General features: G+C 46.7%; 1 protein-coding gene across 1 annotated transcript; it reads left to right on the top strand.

Annotated features, from left to right (window-relative positions):
- The first annotated feature begins 1,634 nt into the window (after nucleotides 1–1,634).
- On the top strand, nucleotides 1,635–8,040 carry adora2ab (adenosine A2a receptor b). The gene is made up of 2 exons (XM_084687028.1): nucleotides 1,635–2,385; nucleotides 5,754–8,040. Exons 1-2 carry the CDS (start codon nucleotides 2,054–2,056, stop codon nucleotides 6,859–6,861), a joined length of 1,440 nt encoding a protein of 479 aa, XP_084543154.1. The 5' UTR covers nucleotides 1,635–2,053; the 3' UTR covers nucleotides 6,862–8,040.
- The last annotated feature ends 5,058 nt before the right edge of the window (nucleotides 8,041–13,098 follow it).

Below are 13,098 nucleotides of genomic sequence, written 5' to 3'. Positions count from 1 at the left end.
TGTACAAATACACACAGACTGATAAGCAACTCCTGCACTACCTTTATCAACACATGACCTACCATTGCATGAAAAAAGGACACACAAACAGACCCTGGCTCTGTCAGGGGTTAGGCAAGGACAGGGGAAGTAGACTAGTTAGCCGGGGTAGAAAAAAGAACCAAACTTTCTCTCCTGTGTTAGCCATCTGTCTCGTCTTGCCATTAGGTTGGGCTCTGGTGTGACTAGCCTGTCTGAGCTGGAATTCCAAACCGTTTCAAAGCACTGAGGACAGCTGTTGTCTATAGACTTTCATGGAATTGGGGTAGCGCCAGAGACATGAGGCTTTCTATGAAATCTCTCTCTCCCTCCATTTCTCTTTATGCTGACTCGTGCCCGGCTTACGAAGCCTTCTGTCTACAAGTGCAGGAACAGACACATTTATGATGAGTCTCTGTTGGGGAAAGACAGGTCTCAGCTCTCAACATTACTACACCGTAAATGCATCAGCAGCGTTGGTGGTTGTGGCCTGTAGCAACATTTGCGTGGCTCGATGTCAGAATGAAGGAACAGAGATGTGTGTTGATGATGAGACAGTGGAGTAAGAGAAGCAAGTATGGGGTATTCCTGGTTTATGACACACGGGCAGTTTCTGAGAAAAAACTAGGTCATGTTTGCATGTGCAGATTACAATAGGATCACTGTCCTTTGCCAGCACCCTATTCAACGTCCTTATCTCACACTATTGGTCCCTTACGGGTTGTGTGTGGGCCAATGGGCTCGTGTGTGCTACACAAAACCCCCACACAGGGGCCTTTAGGGCCAATGAGGATAGAGAGAGCAGTCAGATTTTCAGAGATAGGTAATTAGCCTATGTCCTCACCCACGGCTGCTGTCTGATCTGATAACATTACGCTCGGTGTCCTTCAGTCCTGACTACTTCAAAGTACTCCTCTATTACGTACACACACGTACACACAACCTGGACTGATTGATCTCTTTACCAAGTTGGAAGGTCTTTTTCTCTCTCTCGAAAAACACAGACACATTTTCAAAATGTTCTCTCTCCCTCTCCTTTCCTCCCAGTCCCCTGGGCCGACCAGCCCAATAAACTGAGCAGACTAGCCCACTTTTCAAACTCTCTTTGTTAAAGGTAACCGGAGGGAAACATGCCAACAATCTCAACAATATATCGTTGGCTGTTTTTAGAATAGGAGTCCCTGACTACTCAATGGATTGGTGAAAACCACACCTTGAACAGAACAAACAAAAGTCAAAAATGTCTGTTCCAAGAATAACAACGTGAATGTAAAACTAGCAATAATTCAAAAGAACTCTCTTGCACGTAATTGTCAGTAATCAGGGAGGAAAATGTCTGAGCGTGATCTATGTGCGAGGGAGAGGCTTTAGAGAAAACTTAAAATATAGCTGAATTGTTGACCTCTTTTCTGTGAGAAATTGACCTCTCGATTCTGGCAAGATCTACTGTCTTCCTGACCTGCTCTGTGCACAGTGAGTGTGTGTGAGGAGTGTGCGGAAGGTTTGTCAGTGACTGACCTGCAGCCTTCTCAAATTCAAATAATAACGTTGCTTTATCGGCATGAATGTCACAATAACAACGTGTCTTTCTCTCTCTTCCTAGGGTTGCAAGTGACAAGGGGGATGCATCACTCCTCCGGCCTCCTCAGGCACTAGCCTGATCTGAACCGGCTGAACTCGGAGACCAAGATAGAGAGAAAGAGAGAGAGAGAGAACGAGATAGATAGAGAGACAAGGGTGATTAACACACAAATCACGACGAAAACCTGGCGTTTGTGGCTGTCGACACCACCTCATCAACACCGCTGACGTCAACAGGAAGTAGACGGTGAGGCGACAGAACGATAGGCAAATGGAAAAACCGATAGACAGGCAGAGACAGAGAGAGAGGCCGAGAGGACGAGGAGCGAGTATGTGAGCGCGTAGCCCGATGACGTTTCGCACGGGCGAGTGGAGCGATGCTTGCGGAGAGTGACAGTCTCCTACCCATCTCCTGCCGATCTCACCCCGCGGCTGCCTCCCCCCGCGCTCTGCTATGTTGACGGCCGAGTCTCTGGTGTACATGGGCCTGGAGGTGATCATTGCCGTCCTCGCAGTGGTCGGCAACGTGCTGGTCTGCTGGGCCGTGTGCCTCAACAGCACGCTGCAGAGCATCACCAACTTCTTCGTGGTGTCGCTGGCGGTGGCCGACATCGCCGTGGGCCTCCTCGCCATCCCCTTCGCCATAGCCATCAGCACGGGCTTCTGCGCCAACTTCCACGGGTGCCTGTTCATCGCCTGCTTCGTGCTGGTGCTCACCCAAAGCTCCATCTTCAGCCTGCTGGCCATCGCCGTCGACCGCTACATCGCCATCAAGAGCCCGCTCAGGTGAGGCCTTTTTCGGGGGGTGGGGGGGGGGGGGGGGGGTGGTGGGGGGTGGCTCGAGTGGTCCACGGACATCAGTCGACGTTTGAAGTTGGGGGAAAGTAAGCGGTGGAGACGGACGCAGAGGTTTCACGGAGGTTTCATCGAAAGCAAGGAGATGGAGAGACAGACAGATCGAGAGAGGGAGGGAAAACATACACAGAGAGGGGGGCGTGCGTGTTTAGCCTCCACAGATGGACATAAACGTGGAGGTTCCATGTCATTTGGGACGTATGCCCCGGAGGACACCAGGAGTGCTCTGCTTCTTGACTAACTAATGTGCCAAGCATAATGCATTTGTGTATGGAGAAACACATTGACTTACAGACAAAGGGTTATCCAATTGCGGCAAACCCCACCCCACCCCACGACACACACCACCACCAATCAGCCTAGACAGCTTGAGTGGGTTAGTGTTGCTGCGCTGGTTCAAGGATTACATCTGCTGAAGGCTTTGATCATTATCATCTCGCAAAATCAACACCGAGTGGAGAGGGAAGATGAGGGGCGGGGGGAGAAGAGGTGAGGAGAGGACAGGAGAGGGGAGGGGGGAGAGAAGAGGAAGGGCTAGAGGGGAAGGGAGGGGAAGAGTGGAGACGACAGGATAGAAGAGGACACTTAAAGTGGCCTCTGATCGGGTGCATTATGAGATGGACACAGTCAAGTAAGTAGGGGTCGGCAGCATGCCATGTCAGCACACAAACACCCAGAAAGCATTTTCATATCCACACTAGATTTTATAGTGTCGAATGTCCCCAAGGTATACCATCACAAAAGGCAGCATTTCCGTAGCTTTGACTTCCTGTTGAAAGAACTTGTTTCAACGGCAAGATGCGACCGATAAGAAGAAGAAAGAGGTTGTAATGTAGATTTATGAGTCCATAAAGAGTTTTTTATTTATTTCTTTTTTACCCGTTATTTAATCACACAGGTTATGTGTATTCTATTTGTTGCAGTTGGTTCCTTTATTTCCTGTCATATATTACCACAAGAAGAGCTGCCTGCAATGTTGACACAGAACTGGGACAAAACAGAAACACACTATAAATAGAGTTACATACTGTATTACCACATCACACACCTGTTGGTCGGTAACAGTGGCTGGTGTGGTCTGCGAACCTGCAAAGCTTTATTCATTTGTTTACGGTATGAGAATCAGCTGACCTTCAGATCTCCAGATCCAGGTCCAGTTCTAGGGTCAGAGGTGGGATGACGGGGTGGCAGTGAACAGCTACATCAACAGCTTGCTCTTATCCACTCGACACTTGTTACGTTGACCGTTAATAGGGATAAATTGCCCCCAATAAATGGCTCGAAAGTCTGTTTATTTGTGAGCCGCGGTTAGTGCTGTACTCAGTTCTGCATGGCGGCAATGCGACTTCTGGGCAACTAATGAGGCACAAGGGCCATTAGATGTTAACCCATGCGCTGCCACAAAAGAGGAAATAACAGAGGGTTCAGCTTTAAAACCAGTCAGTAACTCATTCAGTTTGCCGCAACTATTTTAACACCGTGTGCTTTGCCAGACCCGGTCTGTGTTTACGCTGTCCATGCAGAGTCACAAAAGCTGTGTCCCTGTCTCTGCGGGGGGGCATCGTCACCCTGGCGGAAAAAGCTGTAGCAGGTGACGATTGCATAAGGTCCAACAGTGTGTGTGTATGTGTGTGTTACGGGTTAGTTGTAAGTAAATGAGCTTTGGTTGGTGCCTGAGCTTTGGTGCCAATAACCGATAATCCAAGGGGTTTTATAATCTTGCCGCCCTTTGTTCCACACACACACACAAAAACACACACACGTTTGTATTGCTATTCTTGTAGGAATCCTAATTACGTCTCATTTCAGTTTTTTATTAACCTAACCTTAACCCAAAAAACTATCCTGAACTCCCAACCCCAACCCATAGTTATTTTAACCATAAAAACCCCCTTAAACCTCCTGGAAACAGCACTTGAATTTGTGAGGACCTACAAAATGTCCCCACGGGTCATTTAAAAATTAGTTTATTATTCCTGATGGGACTTCTGGTCCCCACAAGAATGAAACAAATTCAGACACACACATATATGCACACATCTAAAAAAAGAAAAGGTTATGTGTTTGTGTACTCTCCCATAGACAGATACTTTTACATTTACATTTATGCATTTAGCAGACGCTTTTATTCAAAGCGACTTTCAAGAGAGAGCTTTACAAAAGAGCATAGGTCACTGATCATAACAACGAGGTAGTCCCGAACACTGCAAGCAGCCAAAACATGAAGCATACATTGTGAAAAACTAAACAAGTGCCAAGGGAAGACCCATAAGAGCATGCAGTTATACAAGTTACAAATTAAACAACATGAACCCCAAAAAGTGCAAGACTGTACCTGTAGAAGAATAATCAACAGTAAAATATTTCACAGCGAGTACAAGAGTTCAAGAGTTAACTTGGTTATAACTAACCTACAAGAGCAACAAGTCTCTCAATAAGAGTCATTGTGATCCTAGAGGAAACTAACATCAGGTCCAATCAAGCAAGCATTCCTAAGTGCCGTATAATATAGTAAGAGAGTAAGAATAATAATAAACCATTTGTAATCATTCCAAAGAGCTCGTCACGGACATGTGTTTTGAAATGACAAGGCTGAAGGTGGAGACCGTTGTTTTTAGTTCCACCGTAGTTCTCACCACGATTTCTGATTAACCCGACAAAAAAGAAGCCGTAGATAAGAGTGGGCCATAGTCACTCTCGCCACATCACAATACAGGTTGGGAAATGCTCATCTTAAATCCACATACAGACCAAGAGCTGATTTCCGCTGTTCCGTCTGTTATTGCGATGTGCAGGTCTGTTCCACAATAGAGTCATTTCCCCAGCTGTTGCTGCTACATGCAGAGACCAGCCACATGCCGTTTTCTTTGCAGTCTGATGGTTGTCCAGAAATTCTTTGAACTCACTGGTATGTTTGCTGAAAAGCAAAAGTCACAAGTTTAGACCAGAAGATGGAAACCGCCTTTGTTAGACAATCAGGGGTGTGCTTTGAATTTAACGTGTAGGGTTGAAAGACGGAATCTTCCCAAATGTCAGAACGTTCAATCACGTACAGTGTTTTTTCTCCGTCAAAGGTGATGGACATTAAACTTTGCAGTTTAATGTATTATCAAATGCTATCATTGTGCTTTTAAATGCTGGTGTATTTATGTTGGCCTGCCTTCTACACGGTCATCAACAAACCATCCTTGACTGTGTGTGATTTGAGCCCCTCACGTAAATCCATTGGCTTCAACTGACGGTAGATTGACAGGTCGAAGATGCTTTACGTCCATGGTTGTTTGTTCTCTGTCTTCCAGGTACAACAGCTTGGTGACGGGCAAGAGGGCGAAGGCCATCATCGCCGTGTGTTGGATCCTCTCCGCGGGCATCGGCCTCACGCCCATGATGGGCTGGAACAAGGGCCTGACCACCAACAGCAGCGGCTTGTGCCCCGACAGCCTGACGGAGTGCCTGTTTGAGGGCGTGGTCACCTTGCAGTACATGGTCTACTTTAACTTTTTCGGCTGCGTGGTGGTGCCTCTCGCGGCCATGCTGGCCATCTACGCCAGCATCTTCATGGCCGCCCGACGCCAGCTCAGGCTCATGGAGCTCAAGGTGGTGCACGGCCCCGCTCATGGGGCGGGCGCGGCGCCCGCCGGCTCGTCGGCGTCCCGGTCCACTCTGCAGAAGGAGGTGCACGCCGCCAAGTCCCTGGCCATCATCGTGGGGCTGTTTGCCTTCTGCTGGCTGCCTGTCCACCTCGTCAACTGCTTCAACTTGCTGTGCCAGGAGTGTGGACGGCTGCACATTTGGCTGATGAACATTGCCATCCTCCTCTCCCATGCCAACTCGGTGGTCAACCCCTTCATCTACGCCTACCGCATACGCGAGTTCCGGCTGACTTTCCGGAGGATTCTGCAGCAGCATGTGCTGAGGCAGAGGGACGGGCACGGCCGGGCGGGCGGCAGGGGCATTGGGGGCAGCAGCGCCGTGTGCACGTCCAGCCGTATCAGCATGGTGGATGGCTCCAGCGTGACGGTGGTGAACAGCTATGCTCGGGACCCCCCCAGCACTAACCACACTCCCAAACACAGCCCCCCTATGACCCAGGAGGCCCACAGGGTTGGGAGAGACGTCTCCTCCACCCCCTGTCCTTGGACACCGCCGCCCCACTCAGACCCTGCACCAATCAGCGCCATCAGCAATGGACACCATAAATTGGAGAACTCCCTATCGGAAATAGGCCCGACTGGCATTTTGGGACATGTAGTACAAGGTGGGACTGAGGCTGCATACTGTGGGGGAACTACAACTCTACTGATGGAGGTGAAGGATGGAGGACACATTTTCTTTGTTAATCCAAGACCCTTGTCCCCCAAACAGACCAGCCCAACACGCTCCGTTGAGCTGACTGAAGTGGCATGACAGCTGTTTGTATTTTCTACATTATTATCTCAAGGTTATTAGATCACATGACCTTTCAAGACAGGAATCCTCATGTTGGAGCATGGCTTCATTGTGGACGAGTCACTTGCCTTGAATTAAGAGATGGAGACGAAGAGAGTTACCAAAGATAATGTGTCAGTATCTTTTTAATCTGAAGAGGGGGAAGAAACTGGTGTCTGGAAAACAGGGGCGGTGCCAGACAATTTTTAATGCAGGTGCTGAGGGGGTGCTAGATCACTGACAGGGGGAGATTTTATATATATATATATATATATATAAATACTATTAATAAATGAGCAAAACTTGGCTACTCGTGATGCTAATTTGAATGGAACTGCAGTTGTGCTACCTGCCGTCTCTGCATCCGCGGCAAACGCACCAGTGGACTGCTCCGTGTCAGACTCTGTACAATTGACATCCGATTCTCCAATCGATTTTCCAGAAAAGAATTTTGGGGTGCTATCGGGGTGCTTTGGTCTTTCTTGGGGGAGCTGAAGCACCTGCTAGCCCCTCCTTAGCGCCGCCCATGCTGGAAAAGCTGCAATGAACTGTTACAGGAATTTGACCTGTTAAAGAATTCTGCATGAACTAGAACTTTTCTGATTTCTCTTGATGGATTATACTAGATTCCAGTTGACACCTTGTTTAGGTTGTTGACATGGAAACATGTTTTTACACAATTTATCTTTCCACAAAAAATGATGTTCTGTACTAATTTCACATTGCCATCTTGTACTACTCTATGTTGTATAAGACCATGACCAAATACAAGACTGCACTGTATGATTCCAAAACATTTGGGCATGAGTTTAAATCATTTTTTTTGCACCCAAAACAGCTCTAGTTATGGTGTAGAGAGAGCCTCTCAAATTCTTTGTTAGCTTGTGAGAAACAAGTAGACAGTTTAACAACGGTTATTATTCCAGTAAGAGAACATGATCAAGATCAGTGAATGCCTGTCTTCTCCTTGGTGGTAAACCATGTAACCCTATTTAAGGCCTGAAAATCAGCGGTCCTACTAAGTGAGCGCCACTGCATTGTGAATGTGACCCAAGCTCACAGTTGCAATACACATGTTGAAGTCATTGTCAGATTGATCAGATCAACCAAAGTGTATTGTCAAATGATGGTGTATGTACTGTACTGTTACCATGATTAAACGTCTTTGAAAAAACGATCTTGGATTGTTGATTGATGGCCATTGTCAATGGTGAATTGATTATTGATCACACCTATTAGTGTGTCCTGTCACTGACAGGAAAAGACATTGGCTGAATATGTTGTTCAACACTCCCTCAAGGCCTCATCCTAACTTCCTGATAAGACAGATGTGAAGCATGTTTCAATTGAATTTGGGATTGTTATGGGCTGTAAAAGGGGATTTGATTGAACAGTGAATCACAGCTGTAGTAAAAAACAATCACATTACTCTGAGGGGCAGGATCCATTTTTGTCATATAACCCCGGGCAACTTTTCAATGATAGTTTAGGAGTCTGACTGTAGCTACAGATCCCAGAGGATTGCCAGTTTGTTCCGGTGGCAGCTTGACAGGCTGCAGACTACCCAGCTTCAAACCTCATCTGATTCAACACACAATCTCAAAAGGCAGCTTCACTGTAAGGCTTTCCAACGGCCCCAAACAAAGAAATCCGGAAGTGTTCTATATCGCTTGGTCTATTCATATGACAGTGAGTGTGCCCTTGTTCCCCTTCAAGGGGTAAACACGCACACACGCAAGCACACACACTGACCGACTGGTGTGACTGTTTACGGACAAGCTGCTGACGCCAGTCACCGGGCCTAATGCAATGGAAATCAAATGAAGGTGCATCTGATGATGTCTTTTATTATGCCATTACACTTTCCCTTTCCTCATTAGAAAGCGCCTTCACCGTGGGAAAGGCCTGCGCTAAGTAGAGGCTGCTTCCCAGGAGCAATCTCTTGATGGAGGGAAGGGGGGCCAGCTTAAGTGCTCAAAGCATTGATTATGTGGTCGTGTGTTTGTGTCCGCGTGTGTGCACACCTGTGCATGTGTGTGCGTGTGTGTGTGCGTGTTTGTGTGTCGGAGGGTTTCAGTACAGAAACATTATGGTAATATACTGACCAATTTATCACAGAAGCCAATTTGTTAACAATGTATGCAAATGCAGTGCAGGCTCCCGGAGACTCCTCATGACGTTTTGATTTGCGTTACAAAAAATAATCAATGCAGTATGATGGGAAATATGAAAATGAGGCTTACTATATCTACGGTAATTCTAGACAATCATTCAACCTCTCACCAAATGTTGTGGTAGATTTATGTCTCGAAAACGGTATAATGAGATGTCGGGGAGGCACAGTGACTGACAGTAAATGACAGACCCTCTGGTGACTCAGTGTCCTGCAAGAAAACAATGCCTTTTTTATGTTGGTTGCTTTTACAGGCAGTAATATAGTCATAAACCCAGTGCCTGAATGAGCAGTGGATATGGTCTGCTACATTGTGTGAGTGCCATCTTATTGCAGACAGTAAACTACCCAATCACCTAATTTACATTTACATTTTTACATGTATTCATTTAGCAGACGCTTTAATCGAAAGCGACTTCCAAGAGAGAGCTTTACAATGCATTGGTCAATGGTCATAAACAACGAGATAGCCCCCAAAACATTGCTCGTAGTCAAAACATGAAGCATACATTGTGAAAAGCAAATAAGTGCCAATAGGAAGAAACATAAGAGCATGTAGTTAAACAAGTTACAATTAAACAGCATGAACCTCAAAAGTGCAAGAGTGTGCCTGTAGGAAAACAAGCAACAATAATATAATTGACAGCGAGTACAAGAAATAAAATCAGTTAAAAATAACCAACAAGTGTAACCAGTCCCTCAATGATTGTCATTGTGTTCCTGGAGGAACACAAGTACCGTTGTACTCCCGGAAAAGGTGTATCCTTAGCCTTTTCTTGGAGGCGGGGAGACAGTCAGTGTCTCTGATGGAGGTGGGGAGATGATTTCACTATTGGGGGGCCAGACAGGAGAAGAGCTTGGGTTAGGAGCTCTTGAGAGATGGGACCACCAGACAGGAGAGACTTGATGTAGGCAGGTGCTATCCCGTTCACCGCTCGGAAGGTCAGTACCGGGGTCTTGAATCTGATACGGGCCGTGATGGGTAGCCAGTGGAGGAAGATGAGGAGCGGGGTAACATGGGAAGGTTGAAGACCAGGCAGGGCGCTGCGTTCTGAATCCTCTGGAGAAGGCGAGTTGCACATGCAGGGAGACCGGCAAGAAGCGAGTTGCAGTAGTCCAACTTGGAGAGGACAAGTGCTTGGACTAGCAGCTGGGTGGAATGCTCAGACAGGTATCTTCTGATCTTTCTGATGTTGTAGAGGGTGAATCTACACGACCGGGAGACTGCAGAAATGTGGGCCGTGAGGGAGAGTTTCTCATCCATGGTAACCCCAAGGTTCCTGGCAGAGGATGAGGGGGTCACCGTCACAGACCTCAGGGTGATTGAGAGATCGTGGGAGATGGAGGGTTTGGCCGGGATGAGGAGGAGTTTTGTTTTGGTGAGGTTCAGCTGGAGGTGGTGCTTGGTCATCCAGGCGGAGATGTCTGTAAGGCAGGCCTCGATTCTGGCTGAGATCCCCGGATCAGTCGGGGGAACGACAGGTACAGCTGCGTGTCGTCAGGCTAGCAGTGGTAGAAGAAGCCATGGCAGTTGATGATCGGTCCAAGTGAGGGGGTGTACAGAGAGAAGAGGAGGGGTCCAAGGACAGAGCCCTGTGGGACACCAGTGGAGAACTGGCGAAGGGCTGACACCAAGGAGACCTGGAAGGATCTTCCCGACAGGTAGGATGTGATCCACTGAAGTGCAGTGCCAGGTGAATCGTTCTTCACAAAGAACGGTGTGTTCAGCAGCGTCAGGTCAAAGGAGGTCAGGAGAGACATGAAGTCGACGGCCAGGGTTCCTTAGAGGTGAATGTTCCATCATCCAGGAGGACGCTGAGGATAGGGTGACCAGATTTCGTCCGGACAGTCCGGTTTTCCAGCCAATTGTCTGGACCGCTGTTGCGTGTCTTCCTTTTTGCCCTTTTGTCATCCTTTTTGACTCTTCGTGCCCACAATCGCAATTTCCCACTCACGTGGGCTTCAGTGCCAAAAAGAAAGACCTCCTTTAAACCTTTGTGGAATTCAGAACTCCACTTTGCCACTAAGAGCAGCAAAAATCAATATCATGCGTCCTGTAAGCTCTGTCGCATTGATATAGACGCGAGTAGTAGGGGGAAAGGGGCTTTAGAGTGGCATGCCGCTACAGAAACGGTGCAAGGACAATGCTAGTTCTGCCGGGCACTCTTCCTTAATATCATTTTTGGCTCAAAAAATGATATTAAGAAAAAACAACCGCTGCTAAGCTGACAAATTATTTTATGCTGCAAAACATCACCACTCTTACAGGAATTTAGACTGCCGTTTAGACCGTTGACTTATTAAAATGACTAACGTTATTGTCTTAATTTCATACTCATGGCCCCCATCGCCCCTGGTCAAATATTTTTGGGATTGTCTTCCTTTTTGACCCTTTGTCCTCCTTTTCAGGGTCATGCTTCCAGTCACCCTAGCTGAGGATCATGTCCAGCTCCTCCACAAAGTCGGCTAGCGGACCTGGTGGGCGATAGAGGACAACTAAGAATGCTTTGACAGGATCAGTTAGCCTCACATAATGATGTTCAAATGATTTGGCTGTGACAGAGAGTGGGGTAGACATGTATTTAAGATGTGGAAAAAGGAGCAAACCTGTTCCACCACCTCGCCCGGTTGAGCGGGTTGAGTGAGAGAACGAGTGGTTGACGGCTAATACAGCTGGGGTTTCCTTTGGAAATATGATGGAAATTAATCATCTAGAATATAATCTTAGCAACACAAACCAAGGCTTGTCATTGATAGTATTGCGACAGTGATGCTAAATAGTACTATCCTGACGTATGTTTGTGAGGCTCCCTCTCCATGGTGTCGGCTCTGCTTAAATGAGAGCATGCTGGCTAAGAGTGTAGTACCTAAATAAGAAGCCTGGATATTGTGCAAATCAGGTTTCCTGGCACATTTATCTGAAAGCTGAAATGGGTTTTGGAGTTGAGTCAACCTGAGAGATGGCCTAATGAGTTGTTGAAACTTTTCATTAATCTTCCTTCTTGTGCGTAATCCATTCTGTTTGTGTGTATGCGTGTGTCCGGGGTCGTATTCATGAGGTAATTTGTCTGAGCCAAAAGTCCCACACCCATAGGACAGCGGTTATCAGTATGACCTCCTGTATTCCCCTTATCTTCACCATTTCACCTCATAGCCAATGGCAGTAATGATAGGTTGGAGTCACAGAGGCAGTAATCATCTCTGTCTGGTCCTGAGACTTCTGACGTTGTTTAGGGGCTTCCTGTACGTGCAGTATGGACAGCACTCTCCACATTCTTAACAAAAAGTGTTTGTTCCTTTCTCCTCTGCTTGTGGCCACTGGAAAAACAGGGACAAGATTTTTTTCCGAGACACTTTCCTCAACATCAAGAATCGAAAACGTAAAAATTAATGTAAGGCTGGGTGTCAAACCTGCCCCCACCTCTCATATGCTAAAGTCTGGAGTTTCTGGACGGTCTCAACTTGATGGCTCTCACACCCCATTCAAGATGTAGTCTGATTGGTTGTTCTTGTGTATAAAGGTAATTGTAATGCATTGTTCTTTGGATTCTTCGTCTCCTGAGACCTTCTCCTCAGTTCTCCCTTGTCCTACTGTCCTACTCCTTGCTCACCTCTTGCTTTCTCTCTGATTTACAATGATCATGGTAGAGTAGGTAAGATTGAAAGCTTTCATATTGTAACATGTTTGCCTTGTAATTGATTTCATTCATTTGCAAAGTTATTAAAGGGGTATTTCATTTAATCGTACTTTGACCATTCTTGCTCTGATTTAACCCATAGAGTCAAATACCTGGAATTCTATTGGTATTGGCATTATTTGGTTCATGCTAATACACTGTTCAGTTTCCCATCTTCCTTTAAACCATAGGGGAATTAGTTTGGGTTGTTTGGACAATATTTACCCCCCAACACAAACATAACCAAAACCTTCATGATTTTAAAGGTGGGTGGACCGTTGATAAGTAATTTTACTGTCAATCAAGTCTATTTTTCCGAGTTTCCTTTTCGTTTAGGTTGGTTACGGTACAGTTCTATGGCCGTAT

The sequence above is a fragment of the Hypomesus nipponensis genome, chromosome 22, assembly GCF_054491055.1.
Source record: "Hypomesus nipponensis isolate SF chromosome 22, ASM5449105v1, whole genome shotgun sequence".
NCBI lineage: Eukaryota > Metazoa > Chordata > Actinopteri > Osmeriformes > Osmeridae > Hypomesus > Hypomesus nipponensis.
This window is presented reverse-complemented; position numbering and strand designations above follow the sequence as displayed.

What these genes read in the sequence shown, in the direction of transcription:
- adora2ab (XM_084687028.1), top strand. Translation starts at nt 2,054, where the DNA reads ATGTTGACGGCCGAGTCTCTGGTGTACATGGGCCTGGAGGTGATCATT. An exon ending in GCCATCAAGAGCCCGCTCAG is followed by an intron (nt 2,386 to 5,753) that starts GTGAGGCCTTTT and finishes TCTGTCTTCCAG; the next exon opens with GTACAACAGCTTGGTGACGG.